This window comes from Geosmithia morbida, assembly GCF_012550715.1.
Source record: "Geosmithia morbida isolate 1262 chromosome Unknown scaffold_0, whole genome shotgun sequence".
Classification (NCBI taxonomy): Eukaryota; Fungi; Ascomycota; class Sordariomycetes; order Hypocreales; family Bionectriaceae; genus Geosmithia; species Geosmithia morbida.
In genome coordinates, this window is record NW_023336187.1 from 352,223 (window position 1) to 376,188 (window position 23,966).

The window sequence follows — 23,966 nt, forward strand, 5'->3', positions numbered from 1 at the left end:
GTATACAGAGTATGGCATTGTCACTACGCCTACGGACAGGGTATACACATATATGGAAGAGCTAGAGGGGGGGGTGTGCGTGCGGCGCATCATGAACCGTCTTCCCTCCCCGGAAACAGATATCAAAAGGAACCAAACAAGGAAAAGCGCCGAATCGGAAAATGAAAAAGAAAAGAAAAGAAATATCCATGCCCGTCCTTTTCGTCCCACACCACGCATCTCCCCTCCAGACCAGATACCCAGCCACTCCCCCCTCCCCCCCTCCCCCCTCCTCTCCTCTCATCTCTCATCTGCACCTCTGGCAGGAACCCTCCCCACCGGAGTCCGTCTCGCACAGCTTACCAGGGAGTACGTCAGGATATCCAAACACCCCAAGGGACACCCAATCAGCTCGCGAAAACCCGCACTGGGTGGTCCCCCCACCGCTGCTGCTGCGTTGGCTAAAAGCAGCGAGAGATCTGGTTCTGACTGGCTGCAAGTTTGCCCGACGCCCACGTTTTTCTCTCTCTCTACCCCAGTTTCGGCTCTTCGGCTCGTGCCGTAATGGGGGAGGCGTGTGCGTAAAGCCAAGGGGGGGGGGGGGGACATCCATGTACAACAATAATAGAAAAGTGCAGAGCCTCATTTTCACATCAACACCCTTCCTTGATGGCGAACACCTGGCGATTTGTGCCCCGTTTTTTTCTGCTTCTCAAAAAAAGGGTCGAACGTCGCTTACACCCTCTTTTTTTTCTTCCTGTAGCCGCTTGTTTTGTTTTGTTTTTGTCGTGAAAGTCGTGAAAGTCATGGAGGAAATTATTACCGGAAAAAAAAGAAAAGAAAAAAAACCCGCCGGAATTATTTATACTGATGAGACCTCGAAAAATTACCAGAAACAAAACACGCGCCCTCCGCTTTACTCGGGAGAAGGGTAGCGAGCGCGAGCCTTGGCGTACTCCTTTGGGTGCTTGCTAGAAGCCTTTGTCTGGAGAGAGCTGTGTGGTGTTAATTGATCTGTTCGAAAGTGGCGGGAGACGAGAGGGGGTGGGAAGATGATGGGGAAACTTACGAAACCTTCTTCTGCGTCCACTCGAGATCAGCACGCACCTCGCGAGCGTCACGCATCCCCTCTTGGAAGCGCTCACGGGTCCTTGCGAGACGGGCCTGAGCTTGGGCCTGGAGCTCCATAAGCTCGCGGTTCTTGGCGTTGAGCTTACCAGATCTAAAGGGGGGGGGTGCACGTGTTAGTCTCGGGATCGACGTCACTATCGAAAAGATACTACTTCACACGGCAGAGAAAAGGGACCAAACATGAAGGTCTGAATCTTTTTTCTCTCTCTTTCTCCCCTCTTTCTCTGCGACCTCTGAGACAGAGAGGCAGAGAGGGAGAGTCGAAAGAAGGAGGAGGAGGAGGAGGAGGAGGAGGAGGAAACTCACGTCTGAGCCTGGACAGCCATACTACGATCCAGAGGGATGGGGTTGAAAGAGGTAGAGAACCGATCATGCATGTACTCCTGGAAGTCGACGCCGGCAGCCGAGTTGGAGCTGTCGTAGTCGGCGGCAGAGGAGCCAGACGAGCCCATGTATCCCGGGGTAGTGGCTGAGTAGCCCGAGGGAACGCCCGAGGTCTGGCTCATGGTCTCATCACACTCGTTGGGAGAGGTGGAGTATTGGCTGTAGGCAGGGTACTGGGGGTCCTTGGCCGGCATGGCAGCCGACATGGAGTAGGAGGTTGTGTAGTGGGAAGACATGATGATGATGATGTGGGTGGGTGGGTGTGTGGGTGGGCGTGTGGCTCAAGGTGAGACAGGATGTTTCTGTGTGTGGGGAGAGTTTGTATAAGAAGGACAAGCTGTGGAACGGTGTGATGATGAGGAGGAGGAGAGTGATATGGAAGGAAGAAGGAGGAATTGAATCAGACCCGATCAACTTGACCCCTTTTATACTTTTTTCGAGCAACCACCATTAGGGGAGCTCCAAGGATCCTGCTGACATTGAGGGCAACGGAACCCCGCTCTCTCTCGCGCTCTCTCTCTCTATCTCTCTCTCTCCTTCTCCTGGAAAGGGTAAGAAGGGGACGATGATAGGGGGGTGAGGGGGACCCAAGTAACGGATGATGACGGCTAACGACGTATTGTGCGTGTGGCTCTGCGCGGTACCATTGTCCCTACATGTCAACCAACGGGAAATCCATAAAAAGAGACTAAGAAGGATCCGTGATTGGCATTGGTAGAGTGATACTAGGCAACGGAAAAGGAAAAAAAAGGGTATCACGGTACGAGAGGAGGAGGAATGGGGGGGGTGTCTTGAGGAACGAGATCCCGCGATGGAAGCGGCGAACGAATCACGGGCTACCTCGTGGACGGTGGAGAAGACTTTTTTTTTCCTCCCTCCCGTAACGGCCGAGAGGAAAGGACAGAAAGGAGAGGACGAGTCTGGAGTTTACGGGCTGGGCCACTTACTAGAGGCTTGCCACAACTGGGGCACCACCAGTACGGGATGTGCTGGGTGCAGTTGGTGGTGGCACTTTGATACATGAGTGGTAATATCGGTAAAGAGAACACTAGGGAGAGAGAGAATGGGGCATAGGAAAGGATTGATACATTAGCAGATGAAGTACATGGGTTAGAATGGGACTACATTAGTAGGGAAAGTGCGTAGTTAAGATGGGACTACGTTAGTAGAGAAATAATACATGGGAAAAAAAAACACTTTTTTTTTTTGAATAAAACGACGATTAATACCCGGTACCGCCAGTGGATCATGGTCCCTTGGTGGTGGTGGGACAAGGGGGGTGTGGGGGTAGGCAGGGGTTGGTGGTCATGATCGAAAAAAAAAGAGACCAGAGAGAAAATATGGAGATGAGGATTTGTCTAAGAGCTTGTATGTAGGTGTGGGTGTGGGCAGATCGAGACACGCCAGACAGAGAGAACTGCAGTGCTAAGACTGGTAGGTATCAGTCGAGATGTTGAAGAATCAAAGCAGCGTTGGATTATACCCTCCGGGTGTGTGCGTGTGCGTGTGCGTGTATGTGTTGAGGTAGACAAGGAGGCGAAATAGTCTTGGTGAGGGGTGTGTGTCGGGAGAGGAGGTAGATGACGTGGGGACGGAGTCCGTAAGTGGGACGGAGTCGTGAGGAGGAGAAAGAGGGAAGGGGAAAAAAAGCGGGCAAGGCGAGTCGTCAGAGTCTAGACACGGTGGAGGAGTCGGGGCCATACATGGTCATGGATGGAATCCGAAGCTTCCAATGGACCATCGGGCAGGGCTGCAGGACGCCGAGGCACACTACAATCGAGTATGAGGGAGTTGTGGGTTTGGATGAGATGCGGTGCTTTGTTGTCAAGCTCGGGTGTGTATGGAGTGATTTCTGCATCGTCTGAGCACCGAGCGAGTAATGCTGAGTGTTGTTGAGTGTTGAGGGTGTTTGTCCATATTCCACACATTGTACATTTCAGTCCATGCCAGTTGTGGACGGCAAGTTGACTGTTGAATCAGAATCGGGGCAGTATCTGGTGATGGGTGATCTTGCTACTACTACTACTACTACTACTACTGATAATAATAATGATAATATCATTATCAGTACGCTGCTGCTGATCATAAGAGAGCACACGTATTCGTGGTGAGGACAGAGAATACCCATTGGCCACGCACAAACGACTTCTGATACGAAGTGACGAAGAAGAAGAAAGAGAAGAAAGAGAAGAAGGTCTACCTTTATTTTGATCTTGATTGATGTATATATTTTACAAATCACCATTGGTCAAAAATGGGGGGAGGAGAAGACATCAACGGTGGATGGTCCGATGGTGGCTCTGAGATGTCGATATCCGTTCAATTGTCTTGGGAAAGTTGAAAAGGGAGGGTGGGGTGGGGGAGTCTCCCAAATCTCCCATTTTTGCCCTGCCCCTCCCCCGCCTCACTTGATCCTTCTCCGCCACTTTTTTTTTTTTTTTTAACTCTTCTTCCCCGACTCTGACCCTGACCAAGACACACATTGAAACACACGAAGCACAGAAAGACAGTTTACCCTATCATGTTTACATTGTATAGAGGGTCTCTGTTTCCTTCATCTTGAAACTTCACCCTCACTACTGTCTACTGACCCGTTGTCGTGCTGCGACACCAGGGGTAGAGTGATAACACAACCACAGCAACGACGACGAAAGAAAAATGACACGTGTGCTGCTGCCAATATGACGGGCTGGGCATACATGTACACAGACTGGAGCTCTACAACGGTGTACAGGTCACCCCTGCCGCTTCACATCGTATCACCGAGTACGAGTACATGTTAACCTCTGGACATTCTCGGAATTTCCAATCTCGCTCCTCAAAAGAGGGGCGTATGTGGGTGGGACGTGTCGCCCGGGTAGGAGGAGGAGGAGGGGGGGAGAACAAGTTGAGATGGGTGGGATTGCTTCTCAGGCAAGTACATGTCATGACGTGCGTCTCAGCAGTCTAGAGTATGATGAGTGCCAATGGGTGTCTGCTTGTATTGTATAACGAGCCAGACAGAGAAGTGCTATCATGTCAGAGTCATACCCTTGGAGTTACCCATCCCGGATAGCTGACATATACATGTACAAGGCACTCAACCCCAAGCCCCCCCTCCTCCCCTTAAAATAAAATGATAAAGAATGATGAGAAATAAAAAAGAATGAATACATTCTCAAAGTGCACATATATACATATATGGGATGCACATTCTCAACCTGTCCCACGCCCAAAAAAAAAACCCCCAATGATACAGTACCGACCTGCCAGCCACATGATGTGCAGGACGCTTTGCCAACGTAGACACGGACGCATGGGGTTTCTGTCACTGCAGCTATCCTCGGTTCGTCCTGAACTCCTCTCAGGAATACTTGCTTCCATACTGCCTGAAGGGGACGCGCCGTTCTACTACGAGCCAGGATACTCTTCCATCTCCCGATATACAGCTCATCATGTACAGCTCGACACACAAGACACCCGAACATCGTCGCACCGAGACAGACATATCCGAGAACTCGCACTCTTCACCTTCTCTCTCTCTCTCTTCTCAATCAGGATCAGAAATCAAATCTGCCGTGCTCGTTTTCCAAACACTGACCAATGTACACGCCTCCTCCACCAAGCAATGCCAACTCACAACCAACCGACAAAAAGGTGGGGATCACACCTAGTAACAACTTTCACTACTTCTTCTTCTTCTTCTTCTTCTATACCTTTTCTTCTGTACCTTCTCTTTCTAAACCTTTCTTCCTATCCCTTTTCTTCTATGCGTCCCGAGTGTGTCGTGATTTGCCCCTTCCATCTCCAACCAATTGGTCATGTCCTGATGGTTAAGCTCTTAACTCCCCCCCCTCCACCCCTCCCCCCCTCCCATGCAGCAATCCAGGTCCCTGACGTGTAAGTACATTGCGTGTTTGATGATGGGGCATCATCTCATAGGACCAAACGGCGTTGCAACCTACGTATGTCTATGTACACACTTCACCTTTTTCTTCTCTACATGGAGTATGAGAGGCAAGAAAAAAAAAAGAAGAAAAATCCAAGAGACCGATACAGAAGATGGAGAAGAGAAAAAAATTGTATATATATAAATATAATGAAGGAAATCTCCCGTCCTACATACAGACGGGGTCCTCGTGACATGACTGTTCGCAGTCTGCTTATCAGACTTCTCGGTTGCCTGTCGTGAGATGTACGCCTCGTCGACGGTTTGCGTACGACTTCAACTTGTCGAGCTACGGACCGTGTGATGCAGCCCAGCGTACAAGGTGGCGGTGAGCACACTGAAAGAAGAAGAAAATTCAGGTTTCATTACTTCCAAGTCCTCGGAGAGATATAGAAATATATAGGGAAGGAGGAAGAAGAGAGAAAAGATTTATGTTATCAGAGAAGAAGAAAAAGAAAGGTTGGAACTATAGAGGAGAGTAGTGAAGAGAGGGAGAGAACCATGTCCCCGGGCATATACACTCATCATGCAATCGTTTCAGACCACCAGAGAAGGGAAGGAAAAAAAAGCCTCTTTCTGTTGTACAAGCAATAAACACACCTTATGTGTAACCTCCAACCCGTATTTACATCACCTAAAAATGCCTTATTCCGTTTTTTTCTTTTTTCTTTTTTCATCTACTGGATTCCTCAAGTAAGAACTTTGAGGAACCCCCACATTCCCGCGCCGCTTAGAACGGGAATGGTCAGATTGTCGTCCCAACCAAACAGGTCGGCGAGCTCGCTGACCGAGGCCATGAGCCCGGACCACAGGCTCATGACGCCCAGGGCCAAGGAGCCCGAGATGGAGGCCTGGCCAGGCTCGTGGAAGCCGAGGGCGCTGGCCACCGAGGTGGGGAGGGACAGCACGCCCTTGAACATGAAAGCCTCGTCGCCGGGCATGGGGCCCACGCTGGGGACGAGCCATCCGTAGAAGAAGTACGACGTGGCTACGCCGACCACAAAGGCCGCCAGGGACCCGGCGAGCGACTTGCCCTTGCGCAGGCGCGGCGTGTACCGGCCCCAGAGACGGCCAAACGTGCTGGCGGCCGTGTCGCACCAGCTGAGGAGCATGACGCTCATGACGCCCAGGTCCTTGGGGAGGAAGTAGAGTACGAGCCAGGCGCCCAGGAGGTAGAAGATGACGCCGTTCCAGCCAGAGTACTCGCTCTCGCGCATCAGCGCCCCCAGAGCCCGCACGTACACCCTGTTGACCGAGGCGTACCGGTGGCGAAGCCAGTCCGTCACCGTGATGGGGATCAGCGCCGACATGAGGTAGGGCGCCACCGAGCTCGTCTGCGTCCCCCCGACGTACAGCCAGACGACGAAGAAGCCGATCGACACGTGGAGCGCCTTGCGGGGCACCTCGTGCTTGTGCACAAACGTCCGCCAGTGCCGGTGGATCGGAATCAGGCCCAGCGGGCTCGGGCTGCGGCTCAGGTCGCGCCAGGTCCACCCCGCCGCCACCGTGGGTTGCGGCGGCGCGAGGTGGCCATTCATCGTGGTCACCTTGCCGTCGTGGTCGGAGTCGGTGGTGGGTGACTTGGGCTCCTCTTCCTGTATGGGTGCCGGCTTGACGGCGGCCTGCTTGCTGCGCGTCGTCATGCGCTGCGACGGCAGTGCGTCGATGGGAGACCGGCTTCGGGTGCGAGATCGTCGGGACGGGGTGGCGGAACCGTTGACGTCGGCGTCGGCGTCGTCGTCGATCCCGTCATCTTCGCCAGGGCGAGGTCTGCGCTTCTTAGCCGCCGACCGCGTCACAGGTCCACCGTACATGGTATCCCGGTCCGTCTCGGGGGGGTCGGGCGACGGCGAGACGACTCTAGGGCTGGCCGGTATGCCCGCCTTACGGCGACGGGTGGCTGCTGCCATGACCAGCGGAGGGAAAGGTAGGAGGGCGGGGCTCGAGATGGCACCCACGATCGGGCGGCTGCTGGGACAACAGCTGAGACGACCCCAAGGCCAAGATGTGCTGTGCTGTTTGGATGTGGAGCAGAGACGTAGGTCGCGGCGCGACGGGCGCTGCGTCTGAGGTGAAGGGGGGGAAGGTGAGGACGACGATGCACGACGGCGATCCAGGCGATTCCGCGCCGGCGACGACGATGATGGCGGATTACGAGGTGGGGGGGGAGGGTGGTGTGAAGCCGTGGCTCTTATCGGATCCAGATTGATGCTTGTCGATGATGCAACAGAGGAAGTCTCCCCCGCCGCATGTCGGACGATGGAAGGAGATGGAGGAAACGGTGAGCGGGAACTCGCACATGCGCGCTCCTGCGAGAGGAAAGAGGGCGATGATATTGGGGGAGGAATGATGGAGCCGGGTGCCCTGTAGGCTGGTGTGGGCGATGGCGTGTGCTGGTTGGGTCGCTACCTGTCACGAGCTGGTAGTAGGTAATATTACCATCGAGGCATACGGGATTAGGGGATAGGCGGCGAGCAGCAACGACAGTAAGCAAGCGCAGCGAGAATTTTTTTTTTTTAATGCTAAGCGACGGTCAGGAGCCGTCAGACCGTTTTGGGAGTGGCGCCGACTGGCCGCCCCAGTTAGTTGTTTGTTGACCAAATGCATGTGACTGCCAAGTAGCCTAACGGAAAGGACTTTTCGTCATTGTACTGCAGAAATCGACGTCATCCTTTTCCCCCCCCGTCTCGCTTTCTTTCTAGACATTCTAACAGATGGAATAGAGAGGAAAACGATGCGAAGGAAATAGTCACAACATATTCATTTCCCGCAAGATACCGACCCTTCCGCGAGACCGCCTCTGCTCTTCTTCTTCTTCCGGGCTTTCGGCCATCTACTAGTTCCGGCGGCAGACTTGAACGTCAAACGAGACCCACGTTAATACGCGACTGCGCATTAGACGATACCGCTAGTAGAAGTACCCAATGCCGAGGTCACGTTAGTCCGTGGCAGTATACCGTCATGGATTACAGCTTTGCGAGGACTAATACTACCACTAATACTACCCACAAGGGAAGCAGCGTAAAAAACGTTAGCTTCCATTCTTATTACTTTCTTATCAAGCCAATCCGTGGAGAGAGTTTTGTGGAACTTCAAAGGAAATGAGTGTTAAAGCACATCTTCCACTCATTTGACGGTATGAGAGAAAATTTCCGGCGGCTATGCCACTGCACAATCACAAGCCACAGGGTCTGGCTGGCGAATATTAGTCAGTCAGTTTATCCTCAAGAGATTGTATTATCGATAACAGGGGTTTTTTTTTTTTTTTTGGGGGGGGGGGGGAGGTTTCCTTCCTGTCCTCGATAAGATAAGAGACGGAAAAAAAAAGTCATCATTCGGTCGCATTATGCCCATCACGAAGCCTAGACTGGGCGCAAGCATTGCTAACAACACAAACAAACGCAATGGCACCTGGTAAAGCCGGTGCTGGTGTGCGCAATGCCAGAGCGTGGAATTCTCTCAAGCCCCCGCTGGCGGAATGGATCCTCGAGGCCGTGTCTACCATGGGTTTCAAGCAGATGACACCTGTGCAGGCGGCGTCTGTCCCGCACTTTCTGGGCAACAAGGATGTCGTCGTCGAGGTATGTCTCTTCCCCCCCCCCCTCCTGCAACGACCCATGAAATACCCGAGAACGAACTTGAGAGAGAGAGAAACGTCTGTCTGACAAACGCAAAAAAAATTTGTTCTTTTAAAAAAAATAACAGGCCGTCACTGGCAGTGGCAAGACGCTAGCCTACCTACTACCTGTGGTGCAGAAGCTGTTGCGCCTCGAAGAGCCCACGAAGCGCCATCACGTAGGAGCCATCATCGTCGCACCGACCCGCGAGCTCTCGATGCAGATCCACTCGGTGCTCACGTCGCTGCTCAAGTTCCACGCCCCCTCGGCCGAGATCCTACCGCAGCTCAAGGGTGAGGAGAAGCGCGAGGCCTCGACGGCACCGGTCATCGTGCCTCAGCTGGTCGTGGGAGGCAGCACGACGACGGTGGCGCAGGACCTCAGCTTCTTCCTGCGGCACAGCCCCAACGTGCTCATCGGGTCCCCCGGGCGCCTGGTTGAGCTTCTGTCGTCACCGCACGTGCACTGCCCTCAGTCGTCGTTCGAGATGCTCGTCCTCGACGAGGCAGACCGGCTGCTGGACCTGGGCTTCAAGCCGGACCTGCAGAGCATCCTGGGTCAGATCCCGAAGCAGAGGCGCACGGGGCTCTTCAGCGCCAGCGTCAGTGAGGCCGTGGGTGAGATCATCCGCGTCGGCCTCCGCAACCCCGTCAAGATCGAGGTCAAGGTCAAGATGAAGGACGGCGGCGGCGTCATCCTCGAAGACAGGAGGACCCCCGCTAGCCTACAGATGTGCTACATGGTGAAGCAGGCCAGTCACAAGCTCCCCGCGCTGGCGAACCTGCTCGAGCGCCTGCCCCAGCGGCCCCAGCGCAGCATCGTCTTCCTTTCGACGTGCGCCGCGGTTGACTACTTCCAACACGTGCTGGCCGGCATCCTGCCCGCAGGCTTCTCGCTCATCCCGCTCCACGGAAAACACCCAGCCAAGGTACGCGAGAAAAACTTTGGCCAGTTCGTCTCGTCCGTGTCGCCCTCCGTGCTGCTGACGACGGATCTGGCGGCCCGCGGCCTCGACATCCCGCAAGTTGACCTGGTCGTACAGGTGGACGCGCCCTCGGATCCCAAGGTCTTCATACACCGGAGCGGGCGCGCGGGCCGTGCGGGACGCAAGGGCCTCGCCGTCGTCATGCTCCACCCGGGGCCGGAAGAGGACTACGTGCGGTTCCTTGACATCCGCAAGACGCCCATCGCACCCCTCGAGAGGCCCAAGGTGACGACGACGCAGGAGGAGGCCGACGAGGTATCGGAAAAGATCCGCAGCTTGGTCAGGACCGACCGCGCCCTCCACGACAAAGCCCAGCGGGCCTTCGTCAGCTGGGTGCGCAGCTACGTCGCCCACCAGGCCACGTCCATCTTCCGCGCGGGGGAGCTGGACTGGGCCGACCTAGGCCGGGCCTGGGGTCTGCTCCGCCTGCCCAGGATGCCGGAGAGCAAGACGTGGGAGGGCGACCGGTCCCTGGGCGTGGAGGTGGACTGGGACTCGTACGCCTACAAGGACAAGGCGCGCGAGCAGGCCAGGAGGGAGGCGCTAGAGAACCCGGAACACCAGGCCAGGAAGGAGAGGGAGGCCGAGAGCCGCAAGCGCAAGAAGAGCAGCAACGATGCCTGGAGCGTGAAGCACGGCAAGGAGGAGGAGAGGGTCGAGAGGAGGGAGAAGCGCCACAAGCGTCGCGACGCAGAGAGGCAAGCCAAGATGACGGACGAGGAGAAGCTGAAGCAGGCTGAGCTGGGTGATCTGATCAAGCAGGTTCGCTTGCAGAACCAGGCCAAGACCAAGGCTGCTGCTGCCGATGAGGAGTTTACCGGGTTTGATGACTAACATGACATCTATGGAGTACTATATCACTACTTTTTGCTCTTCTCTTCTTTTTTTACGGATAACATACCCTCGAGTGAGGACAGCAGCAACAGAGAGAGAGAAATAAACATAATGGGGGAAAAAAGAAGAGGGAAAAAAAAAGGAAACGATATCTTCTAAACCGCAAGGATCATGATAATATTGACTGTCGACGTTGTATGCTCTATAACGATGTGAGCACTACTTTCGATTGCATCATATGGAATCCGGAGAGTTTTGAGATGGACTGCAAAGGCATACTCTTTATACGTGTAGATATGTAGGAATGACTGCACGCATACAATGTGTACCACTACCGCAACGCTTTGTAACGTCAACTGCGCAATACAGACGGGCTAACGGTTGTATCTCTGCGACGGGGCAGGCCCAACATGTTGAGGGCTTGCTTCTTAACCAACAGCCGTGCATGAGCATCGTCCTCCCCTGCTACATCCGTCTATGCTCATGTGACATGAAGGAGAGTAGCATGGGGGAGGGGGGGAGTTCCCCAATCCGTGACCTCTCACCTCGTCGTCACAGTGATCATAGACTCTCTTCCTGTCTCCCATCCTTGTGGGAGCTCCTCTATACACCTTGTCTTCAAAGCAAAAACCCTACACCGGCTCCCGGATAGAGGATCATCCGCAGGTGTTTCTCTGGCCAAGCATGGGTACGCATGCACAAGTCCGAGCGAGAGAGTTCCATCAACAAGCTTACGCAGTTATCACACACACACGGCACGAGGCTCGCTCGCGTACGGGTGACGGGTGACGAGACTTGCCGTGCGATGCGGGCCAACGCCCCGGGCCGGTTTCGCAGTCGCGCACAACAATACCACTAGTAGCAATGATGCCAGGTAATGAATCCGACCCATGCATCCCGTATATTGGCAAAAAATATAAGCGAGTCGAAGTTGACAGAGAGAAAGACCTCCGGCCGCGTCAGCAAGCAAGGTTCCGCTACTCGAGATGAGTTACATTGACGTATATCTTGAAGAGGGGGAGGGAGAAAGGGGGGGGGGTAAGAGGCGTATTATTACAAGATGCTATACTCCGTAGTCTGTAATCTGTATTATCACTGGTTTCACTCATCATGATCGGGGGAGAGGGGGGAATGGTGGAGCACCTGGGGTGTCGGCCTGGAAGATACCCTACACCTGGGAGCTGACTTAGGTTGGTGAGAACTTCAGATTTCGGATTTCCGTCGGACTGCACTGCACTGCCAGAGAGTGTCAAGCGGGCCGCGGAGCGGCTAGAGCGGGAAACCCTCGGGTCCATCCGCTGCACCAGTCGTCTGGTGATATCACTGAATGGAGGAAAAGGCTCACGACGAAGTATTCAATGGGGTCGGAGTTGAGTTTCGACAAGTCTCCGTAGTGCAGAGTTCAAAAGTCGACGAATGCTACCGTGTTTTGCATATCAACCTCCCCCTCCCCCGGGTAGCAGTCAATCGTGATAATGACTTGCCAATTATAGTCACGATAGCCGTTGATGCATGGCGGACCATCTAAGGAGTACTATTGTCAAAAAACAAATAATAAAAATAAAATAAAATAAAATATTCTGGCATGCATGGCTGATGGAGACCATGTACGAGCATGAGTACGGTACATGCAACTACATGTAGTCTACCGCATGTGTCGATACTCGGCAATTGGCTATGAAACATTCCAAGCGTGTCCTTTAGGTTTCGATTGATTTTGACCCTGCATCCTTAGGGCTGCTGCTGCTACTGCTACTTGTTCATATGACGGGGAGAAATTTTCAAATCGTCCTTGTTCGTACATGTATGCATGCGGGGGGAGAGGGGGGAGGAAGGGGGGTTGGGGGTTGGGGGTTAGGGGTTTGTTAAGCGCTCCTCTCTACAGACAAGGACTCTACTCCGTATTTCTCTCTTCCTCTCTCTCTTACGGTTGTACGTCGTATTATGGAGAAAAAGATTTCCAGACTAGTGGAGAGAAAAAGGAGAGGAAAGAAAAGAAAGATGAAAAAATAAAATAAAATAAAAGCGCGACGACACCATGCAACACACTGATGCATGTACATGTATTGTGATACTCTAGACCTAATCGGGGCATAAGGTAGGAGGAGTAGCCTGTAGGTAATCTGTACAGAGTAGCATGCGGTTGCAGAAATCTGGCGAGAGAGAGAGAAAGAAAGGGGAGGAGGACTTTCTCTTTACACCAGATGGTAGAGTATCATGTATTGTAAGGTTGCAGGGAAAGAAAAAAAACACGTATTCATATCGCTCATCTCATGGTCCAGGCCCTCGTGGGAAGAGGGGAGGGCGGGAGGAGGAGCGGGCGGAAGAGAACAGGAGGGGAGGAGGAGGGGAGGGAGGGGAGGAGGGGAGGAAAGGGAGGAAAGGGAGGAGAGGGAAACCTGGGATGGGAGGTCATCTCGTGGTCTTTGCGCCCGGCGCGAGTCGATGGGACCCGATGGCTTCCAATCGAATCGGACGGAGGATAGATGGAGGAGGCAGGGATCGTTGGTACTACGAGCAGCGATGCAGGTAACATATGGCGTATCGGCGTACGGAGTAATGTGCATGTGCATACGTGTATGTGGCATTATTGTTACAAAGATACCCGTACTCGTGCAGGTCTACGTCGGAGTCACACACATATCCATGTACCACAGGCGGGAAAACCGTCACGCCAAGATTGCTGCTGTTACGAGCGCATACGATACACATACCGGTTCGGGGTGTGCGAGTACGGGCGAGTACGAGCAGGTGTGCTTCATCAGGGGCATATCGGTGGTTGGACAGGTTGAAGGAAAAAGAAGAGAAGAAAACAAGGATCGGAACTCTGGCAGTCTATTGTCTCTACAAGCATCCTCATGAATGTATGGAGTATGAATAACCTGTACAGATTACTTGTCCACTCGTTGTCGATGGCACAGTGCAGCATCGATATCACCTCACATATCTAGAAACTTGTACCTACGTACGGTCGTAGTGGGCTAATTACATGGGGATTGATGCCAGGGACTAGTATTGATACTGTGTATCTGAACTCCACTGGTGGCCCTCCGTGCAGCGCACGTGTGATGCGTATATGTACTCACTCGTATGCAGATAGGTTTATAGTCGAAGTCTCTGACGTCTGTTCAGAGGAAAGAAAGAAGCTATCTTCAAGTTGGTGCATCGGATGATGGACAGAGGAATCATCACGATGCCCCCCTCCCCCTTGAGTGCAAGTCACGTGGGCCACGGAGATGAGGCTTTTCTGGAAGCACAGTCATCTATCTGTACCTATTAATCTGTACAGATTATATGTATATGTATGTATATGTACTTGCCCCTCCCCTCTGGCACATGGCTCCAGTAACACTACCTACCTGTATCTGTATTAGCTTGTGCTGTGCTCATGTTTCCTGTCGAGCCTCTTTCCCCTCTTCGTGATCCCTTCCAATTACGTAGGGAAGAAGACGAGAGAGAGAGAGGGAGAGTGAGAGATGAAACAGAGATACATGGAGGTTAGGAGGGAGAGAGCATCGGCCTGGGGTCAGACAAGGATACAATGTGCCGTGGCTCTCTCATCTGTGTCAGGTTCTGACGTTGTTTCGGCCAATGGCAATGGCCAATTCCAAATGACACAAGTTTCATCCAGAAGAGGGGAGGGGGATGAGAAAGGGGGGGAGGAAGAAGGAGAAACAAGTTACACCACGACAAGCCTTTGGGATTCAAATTCTTGACTTCGTCCCATATCCTGCTTGTCCAATCGACTGGCTTCTTCTTATTTCCGTCAATACGCCAGTTTGACGTTATAGTCTGCCGTGCTAAGGACCAACAACGCCGGGAGAGACAGAGAAGAGAGAAAGGAAGGAAGCCCGAAGAGAGGGGAGAGGGAGAAGAGCAGAGGAGCAAGAGGGAGGGAGATGATAGATGCTAGTACTCGTCTAATTTGCCCCCGTGGGCGATTGATTCTCACTATCCATGCTTCCGGACCGTCCCCTTGGGTCACAGGGCTCCATAAACACCGTACATGTATTGACATTCCGCTGTACTAGTGGTGTCAATGGGCAATGGGGTCTAGTCCTCGGCCAGCCTCTCTGTGTTCTTTCTTCTTCTTTTCTCCCCCCCCCCTGACTTGTTGATGCGTCAATGCTGCCAATGTACGGGCACTATGATAGTAGGAGGAGTATGGTATCGTTTACCTCGGGTAGCTGCGTAGGTGTGTATTGATACTACCTCGTACATGTTTATGACGACCATCACCGACCTTCCGATACAACTCAATGTAATCTGTACATTGCAGTGCACATTAATACGGCTGTGATATTGCGATACCGTGGTCCATATGTTGCAGAGAGTATTGCCCACGTACATGTAGGCCACCGTAATATCGGTAGGGATCGATACGGTGGAGAGTCGAGCGTGACCCACGAGAGTTACATATACCGAGTACAGATTAGACTGTATCACGACCCGTCTACGGTATTACTCCATACGTACAGATCACTATCAGCAGAGTAATCTGTCGGAGCAGTAACGGCTGTTAATACCAGACAATTCCTGGCCGTGCTCGTAATACGGAGCGGAGGCAGGACATGATCAAGTCCGAGCTGTACGAGTACGGCCGCCCATGGTCTTGCCATATTGCATGCACAGATTAGCTGTCGTAAGCTGCCATTTGCTGATACTAGCTACTATGAATCTGCACAGATCGTAGTGCTACGAGTAATCTGCATAGGCAGACCAAACACTCTCAATCATACGAGTACATACCCGTATATGTAGTGCGTCAATGCTCAGGGGCATTGACAAGACCGATGCTCCGTACCCGTACAGATTATTGCCAGTTAGTAGCAGCGACGATGCTACCAGTATTGACCTCCGATAGAAGTAGATGATGTTTGCCACCGTCGTATAAACACGCTATCATAATATCATGCATATGAATACCTAGCAGCACGGCAGGTGATACGACGTATCGACGACTTGTGTGTGTGCAGATTATGATAATACCTTGATAGAGTCTAGTCATGACTGCTACTCTACAGATCAGTATCACTGTCGTGGCCGTGGTCCTGGTAATTTGGAGCCTCTGCCTCGGATCCTTGACCGACAGTGCCGGAAACTGTACGGAGCATGTTGATCTCACCAACCGCCGCTACAGAGTCTGCGCAGTTTAGACAATAAAACGACAATCTGCAAGCAAGGATACATCCCCAATCATGTAGCAGTACATGAGACGGACACCATGATGAGATCTCTGGATAGGTATCAGATACTGACCGTCTCCAGAACCCTCAGGTACCTACCCCACCGCCAACGCCCCCCCTTCCGATGACCTAGTATCTCTCTACTCCGTAATCTGTAATCTGTACTCCGTACACCTACTCGTACTGATAATATTATCCTTATATATGCAATACATGCGAGCACATATAGGACCCATGTACACTGGTACTCGTACTCGCACTAGTAGCTGTTGGTACCCGTAAGTATCGTCGGGTGTGTCAGTCATGGGATATGAACATCGTTATCCTGTTCCTCGTGGTTCCATGTACCTACCTCTCTCGTACCAGCGGTACAGGGGTCTCTCGTACGAGCCACAGGTTCTCTCGAGGTCTCGCTCCGGCCCTTGCTCTCTCCCTGTCTTGCTCCGTACTCCGTACTCTCGAGTGACTCGGCGTGTGTATCTTGTTGGCTGGAGCGCCTCTCTTTCTCTCTCCCTCTCCCTCTCTCCTCTCTCCTCCCTCCTCTCCAACCACATGCTTACTTCTTTCTCACCTCTTCTCCCCGGGGCTTCACCACACGGTCGAGATCACAATACCTCGACACTTGCCTCACGTCCGGGTAACATCGACAGACGAACCGACTCCATTTATGGCTTCTCAACGTGTGTACCGACCAGCCCGCCACCCCTGATCGATCAACACCTTCCTCCCCCTCCTTCCCATCCGCCGAGAAAGACTACAGTGTAGCCTGCATACATTCCTTGCCCCCCCTCCCCTCCCGTTCCCGCTTGACCTTTCCCACATTTTCCGCGAACAGACGGAGAAGAAGGAGGAGGAGGAGAAGAACAGAGAAGACGACACAGTCAACCCCCCACATCTTCTCTCTTACTGACTCTTGTACCGGTTTCTCGTCCTGGAGCATAGAAGGCGCCCATCTACTGAGCGCCACGAGCTCTTTCGCACTCTCAAGGTCGTCGGGGCGCGGCCATGGAGGTTGTCGGCGCCTCTGCCTCGAGCGCACCGCCTGCTGCCGCCGGCCCGGCTATCACGACCACCACCGCCTCACAACGCAAACCCTCGTCCTCGAAGCGATCTGCTCGGGATGATCGCATCGCAAAGTCTTCGACCAGAGTCTCCTCCCCCAGAGCCTCTCCCAGATCTGCTGCCCCGAGGCACCCTCCGCACGCGACCAGGGCGCCCTCCAGGTCAGCTCGAGGCCCTGCCAGACCTCTTGTGCCCGTCACCGAACGCAGGTCACAAGGCGGCGGATCGGCTCGCAAGCCCTCCAGGGATGCTGATGTCGCCACCGACAGGTGGGACATGGTCCCGGACGGGAGCTCTGCAGGGCGAGAGGGCCGACACTTTACCGTAGCAAAAGTGGGCAACAATGGGAGGCTCTACTTGAGGTATGCGGGCCCTTTCACGTCCTGAGACACTGTCCTAGACTCTCTTCCAGTTGGGAGACCTGACACACACACACACACACACACACACACATACATGCCTACGATGCTGACTATTGTCCCGCCGTCTCTAGACCGACCGTCCGCCCGGCACAGCAGAGATACCCTCAACCCAACTTTACCTTCCCGGCCACACCCCCCGCGACGGCGTCACTCGAAAACGCAAAGGCGAATCTCGATGCCGGCAGCGAATTATGGAGCCCGACGACGCAAGATCCACCGCAAATCGTGGCGCCGGCCGAGACGTTGGACTCTGTCGCCCGACAGCCTACTTTGATCCACCGTCGAGCGTTGTCGGATAGTACCGTTCCCGACACCAGCAGCGTCTTCGACTCTGCCCCCGGCGGCTTCAAGGTCGTCATCTCGAAGCCCGGCAATGCGACGGCGCGACGCCCCAGATCCGCAGAGGATCCGCCTACGAATGCCCTGCCACATCTCGACATCAGCATACCCTCGTGGCGCATCGGCGTCCCACGCTTCACCGAGGCCGGCACGCCCTTGCTGCAGGCCTCCTCCTACGCCTCCTCCTATGCCCGCAGCGACGATGTACAGAGCGTCGCCGGATCTGCTTTTGATCGTCCGCAGAGACGCATCAGCTCAACCCCACCTCTTCCTTCTCTGAGTCCAGGGAAGCCGAGCACCCCCCATGCGCCCCAATCTCGCCTCTCGCGTCCACAACCGCACCGCTCCATTCGCCTGCCGACCCTTAGATCACCACTGCTGTCTCCACCGTCGCCCCGATTCCCCCATCCCCTGCGCGCCACCTTCATGTCTGCCACGGTCGCCATACATCCCGACATGTACGATGCCCTAACCTTCCCGCCCGCCTGCGACGACCGCTCCGTCGTTCGATACGGCTCCGGAGGCGCAGTCACGGCCGCTACTCCTGCGCGCCTCGTTGCCGAAATCACGTCTCCTAGCTTCCTCGACTATGAACTCATATCCGACTTCTTCCTTACCTTTAGAGCCTTTCTGGACCCCCAAGATCTCCTGCGCATGCTCATTGCCCGTCTGCGGTGGGCCGTCAGCCGCAATGACGAGATCGGCATGATTGTTCATGTTCGAGGCTTCGTTGCCATGCGCCATTGGGTCCTCAACTACTTCGTCGACGACTTCGTTGTCGATTACGGGCTGCGCCTCGAGTTTTGCAAGCTTCTCAACGGCCTGGTCGACGATCTCGCACATCTGGACCAGGCTCACAAGGTTCAGCTCAAGGCGCTCAACGAGATGAAGAAGTGCTGGCGGAGGGCATGTGCCCAGTATTGGGACGGCGCAGAGTTTGACGAGGACGTCAAGCCGGAGGAGCCGATCACACCTGGTGGTGCCGCCGGCGACCGAGACTCGAGATCGGTCCCGCCTTTCTGGGGGCAAGATGACGCGCAGCCGCCTGCTGCTGCTGTGCAGCCTCCGATGGGGAACCTCGCTCCTGTCCCGGAATCGACAGCGGCAGACTTTGTGACGGAGCAGCCGCATGCGGGGCGCGTGCGACGATCGGCTGGGAACCAACGGCCTTCGACGCCGGACGACGCCCCCGCACGAACCGAGGCGATAGACCAAGATTTCGGCCCATTCTCGCCGTCAAGCCTGGCCAGCTTAGACATTGTCTCCTGCTCCTTCCCGGGAAAGCACCTGCGCTTCTTTCACCCCCAGTGCGGGCGTGCTATGGGGGCACATCCTGCCTCGACGAGCTCGGTCCATCGCGCCGGTCCGGTGGCCAGCACGCCCAAGGCGCTTGCGGGAAAGCGCGTGAGGGCGAAGCACCCACACGGACGGAGCAGCAGCCTCCCCGAGAACCCTCTGGAAGAGGAGGCGGCCGAATGCGAGGCGCCCAAGGCCGACAGCTATGTCGGCGCCCTGCCGCCCGGCGCAAGCCTCGTCCGCGGCGACGTGCTGCCCCCGGGACAGGCGTATGTCCAGATGGCGCCGGGCCACGACAACCGACAGACAACATTCTTCTATCCCGACGGCGTGGGTATGCGCAGGCCGAACTGGCACAGTGACCCTGCGCCGGGTGCCGGCATGAAGAGGTTCATCGGCAGCGTCCGTCGCGTCCTGGGCACCAGGGGACAGCATGCGACATCTCCGCAGGGTCGGTACGTGGGCGGCACCGCTGTCGGACGCTGCGGCGGCGCCGTTGCGCGCCTCCCCGGAACTGCCGTCGTTCCCCAGGGCCACTCGGCCCTGGACGGTCCTCGGCCACGGCTCAGGATAGACATCCTCGCTGCCCAGGTCACGGAGGATTTCAAGACGGCCGTGCGCGAGGACGCGCAGGAGGCTGCCGGCAACCGAACCGCTTCCGACGGGGACGAGGACGAGGATGCAGGCGTCCCGACAGATGCGCAGACAGGTGCACAGGCAAGTGAGCCTCAGGCTGCTTCGGACGCCTTGCAGGGCATCCTCAACGTCCCGAGAGTGAGGCCTTCGAGTGATGGCGGCCTCACGGGCGGAAGCAAGTCCATCGTCATCGTCGACGACACCGTCCCCGTGGACTCATATCCTCTCAGCCATGGTGGTTTCATGACGGCCAACCCGTCCGTCGAGGCCTTTGCGGACGCCCTCATGCGGAACGGTGCCGAGATCACGCCCCCTATGACGCCACCGGCGGATGGACGGATCGCGGCGGCAAGGCGTTCATCTTACCTCTTGAACGAGCATGTCGCCGCGGATGCTCCGTTGGGGGCGTTGCCACCGTTCGTCCCCGACTGGAACACCATCGGGCGGTCCTCCATCGCAACCTCCGCGGCCGACGGACCCGATATTGCGGAGTCAAACCCGCAGCGGGACGCTCACCGCCCTCCTCCGGTCAGTGGAGCCTTGGCAAAGATGCACCGGAGGAACAGGTCGTCTCGTAGCCGCCGCTCCCTCAGCTTGACGGTCCGCCGCCCCATTGGCTCCTCCAGCAGCGGCGGCATGGCGCCGCCATCCATTACTCACAGCTTCGCCGGGACATCCTACACCCACTACTCGATGACCGACAGCGATGTGGGTGAACCGGCGCCCGTGCCCGAGCCTCTACGCATGCTGCGTCGTCGACCTGGCGGCGATCTCCGCGCGGCCACGAATGTTGACGACCTGAACCAGCAGGGGCCGAGGAGGTCGCGATCTCTGGGTTCGCTGACGGCCTTTTCCGATTCCATGTGCGGCTTCAGCAGGATAACCAGCCACGTGCGACGGGCTTCGACCGAGAATACCGGGTCAGTCCTCACAGCGGAAGACTACCACCACTCCTCTGGGGAATCCTTTTCAGTGGGCCGGCTGGCCGACAAGCCGAGCACCCGTGGCAAGAACGTCCGGACCCTGTCCCTGTACGGCACCTATTCATCGAGACCCGTCATGCGCCCCTCGTTCGAGGCCGAAGCCGAGAGGCTCGCTCAGATACCCGATGACGAGGATGATGGCGGTGTCGAGTCGGCCCTGCTGAAGCTCGAGGGCAAGTATGAGGGCCCATCGTCCAAGCTCCCCGTTGGATTCCAAGACGAGGCGCCGGAACTGCTGCCCGAGTCCTCCGACGAGGGCGACGAGGACTCGGAGATGACCAGCGTGGACAGCAAGGATTGCCTCCCCCGTATGGAGACGGAGGATGGGCACCAGGATGACGTGGACGACGACGACGACGACGACGACGACGACTGGACAACCATGGGCGGTACGAGGTCCAGTCAAGCTGGCGGTGTCTTGCTGGAACCACCGGGGGCCTCGGTCAACAGGCAGCAATCCTTCCTCACCGATCGGTCGGGAGAGTCGTACACGTCTACCCCACCACCGCTCGGCGGGGGACTTAGCGATGACGGCCGCGGCGTCGAGGCAACATCAGCAGACTGGAATCACCGGTCCATCCTCCAGGACGAAGAGGAGGCAGGAACCCCCGAGGGCGAGCGAGAGCCTGTCGAGAGCCAGCACACATCTCTCGACTCTATACAGAAGACCGAGCCTCTAGATATGATCATCAAGCCGGGCGGTACGGCACCGCGCAATGCCGAGGAGCAGTCTTTCCTGGATAGCGACCTCTCATCCGAGCTTTCAGATGACGGAGAAGATGGAGCCGAGCTGCCTGTCATGGCTGAGACCTCGCCTCGCACGCTCACAGGCGGCGTTGACGCGGATCTCGCCCGAAGCCTCCCCTCGCCCCCCAACTCGCACTCTCGCAAACTGTCACCGCACGTCACCGCCTGGGGGACGGGCGGTGCCGTCCCCAGACGCACAGACGTCAGCTCGAAGCCGCTGCCCCCGACCCCGGAACCTACGCCCGGTGCTTCGGCGTCGTTTGGATCCCCTCTCCTCGGAGGAGGCGACATCGGGTCGGCACCCCGGACGTCTATGCCGGAAGACGCGGAGCTCGACGTCGCATCGCAGTACGCGATCCACATGCCCTTCATCCTGGCCTTCGACTCGGAGACGCTGGCGCAGCAGTTCACCCTGATCGAGAAGGACGCGCTCAACGAGATCGACTGGAAGGAGCTGGTGGACATGGACTGGCGCAATGCCACCAACAAGCACTCACGCTCGTGGGTGGATTTCCTGCGCAACTCGGAGGCGCAGCAGGGCGTCGAGGTGGTGATTGCGCGGTTCAACCTGGTGGTCAAGTGGGCGGTGTCGGAGATCGTGCTGACGCAGAGCATCGAGGAGCGGGCGCGGTGCATCATCAAGCTGATCCACATGGCATCGTTCTGCCGGCACTACCGCAACTTTGCGACGCTGGCGCAGCTCACCATCGCGCTGTCGAGCAACGAGATCTCGCGGCTGGCCAAGACGTGGGACCTGGTGCCCGCGGGCGACATGAAGATCCTGCGGGACCTCGAGACTCTGGTGACACCCATGCGCAACTTCTTCAATCTCCGCGCCGAGATGGAGTCCGGGCCCGAGGTGGCGTGCATCCCCTTTGTCGGCATCTACACGCACGACCTGCTGTACAACGCCCAGCGGCCGTCGGAGATTGCCAGCTCGCCCAACACGCCGCCGCTCATCAACTTTGAGAGATGCCGTATGGGTGCTGCCGTGATCAAGACGCTCCTCAGGCTTCTGGAGGCCAGCTCGCGCTACACCTTCCAGCCCATAGAAGGTGTCACCGAGAGGTGCCTCTGGATCGGAGCACTTTCCGATGCCGAGATTCGACGTCACTCGGGGAACCTGGAGTGATTTTCATCCCTTTTCCCACTCTCGACACTCATGATGCCTGCCTCCCCTCCTCTATCTCTCACCATCTCACTATTTCCCTCCCCCCCCCAACACACACACACACACACACACACACTCACTCACTCACTCACACACTCACACTCTCACTCTCACACTCGCACACACACTCGCACACTCACACACACTCACACACACTCACACACACTCTCCCTTCTCACACAACCTTATCATCTCACTCTTGTGTATCCATTCCCCTTTTCTCACTCATCCTTCATATCACATTCGAATAGCGTACTCTCTTCCTGTCTAAAAATACCCAAACGCGCATAGCATACATACTCTCTCGCTTTTCCCCTTTCCCTTTTTTTGTTTGTTTTTTGTTCTCATGAAATATCCCCCGACCCCCCCTTTTCCCCCAACAAGGACACCCTTTTCTGCATTGTTGTCATTTCGTCGCGCATTGCTTATATAGCCCTAGCGTCATGTCATGCATCTTTTTTWTMTKTTYWTTYCCCTCSTYYYYTTATATATATTCTATATATATCTTATTTTTCGTTTCATAACGATTGTCAGCTTTGGGGGTTGGAATGTGCGGAGTATCATATGTCAGTAGTATATATCATGTTGGTCCCACATGTGGACAGTATATATATGTATATATATATATCGTATATACATCGTTTATGTTGGTTCCTTTTGATGGTTGATTCCTCCTTTGCGTCGGATCTGGGGTGTCTTGTTAGTGGCGTTTCTTGATGCATGGGGGTTTCTGGTTGGAAGTTGTATAGGGAACGATAAGCATTCGTATATACTGCATTCATCATGTTTTCGGCACTACGTGATGCCACGTACTACGTAATACTACATGATACTACAGCGACATGATGACTACGGTATCAAAAGGTGGCAGATGCCTACATCATCGTGATGCTACGAATACCGATGATGATAAGATATAATACCACTGCGGCATACTCATCGGACATGTACGCAACACACGCGCCGCAATGTCGCGAATACATGCGGCGAGTAGATATTACACTACGACGTAAACATCAAACATGAACAAACATGGGCGCACACATAGAGAGAGAAGATAGAAATGTTACTCGGTCGGGATAACTGTCAAGTCCACCCCACTGGTCGCACAGGGCTTTCCCTCGTCGTTTCTTCTGGCCTGTTCCCTGTTCCCTGTCTCCTGTCTCTCCCCCCCCTTCGCTCCGTTCCCTGCTATCCTTTCTTTTCTCTTGATAGAGCCAAACAAAAGAAAATAAAAAAGAGACCGTGTAATTTGAAAAAAAAAAA

General features: G+C 55.2%; 4 protein-coding genes across 4 annotated transcripts; 2 read left to right on the forward strand and 2 right to left on the reverse strand.

The window, feature by feature from the left end:
- Positions 1–895: 895 nt before the first annotated feature.
- GMORB2_0110 (biogenesis of lysosome-related organelles complex 1 subunit KXD1) lies at positions 896–1,730 on the reverse strand (the record flags this gene model as incomplete). Its single annotated transcript, XM_035462096.1, has 3 exons — positions 896–974; positions 1,049–1,201; positions 1,477–1,730. The coding sequence occupies 3 exons, from the start codon at positions 1,728–1,730 to the stop codon at positions 896–898; spliced, it is 486 nt and encodes a 161-aa protein (XP_035325026.1).
- Positions 1,731–6,111: 4,381 nt separating this feature from the next.
- Positions 6,112–7,332, reverse strand: GMORB2_0111 (diacylglycerol kinase (CTP); the record flags this gene model as incomplete). Its single annotated transcript, XM_035462097.1, has 1 exon — positions 6,112–7,332. The coding sequence occupies one exon, from the start codon at positions 7,330–7,332 to the stop codon at positions 6,112–6,114; it is 1,221 nt and encodes a 406-aa protein (XP_035325027.1).
- Positions 7,333–8,826: 1,494 nt separating this feature from the next.
- On the forward strand, positions 8,827–10,858 carry GMORB2_0112 (ATP-dependent RNA helicase DDX55/SPB4; the record flags this gene model as incomplete). Its single annotated transcript, XM_035462098.1, has 2 exons — positions 8,827–9,003; positions 9,128–10,858. 2 exons carry the CDS (start codon positions 8,827–8,829, stop codon positions 10,856–10,858), a joined length of 1,908 nt encoding a protein of 635 aa, XP_035325028.1.
- A 6,191-nt stretch (positions 10,859–17,049) lies between these two features.
- On the forward strand, positions 17,050–22,661 carry GMORB2_0113 (RasGEFN; the record flags this gene model as incomplete). Its single annotated transcript, XM_035462099.1, has 2 exons — positions 17,050–17,468; positions 17,600–22,661. The coding sequence occupies 2 exons, from the start codon at positions 17,050–17,052 to the stop codon at positions 22,659–22,661; spliced, it is 5,481 nt and encodes a 1,826-aa protein (XP_035325029.1).
- Between the last annotated feature and the right edge of the window lie 1,305 nt (positions 22,662–23,966).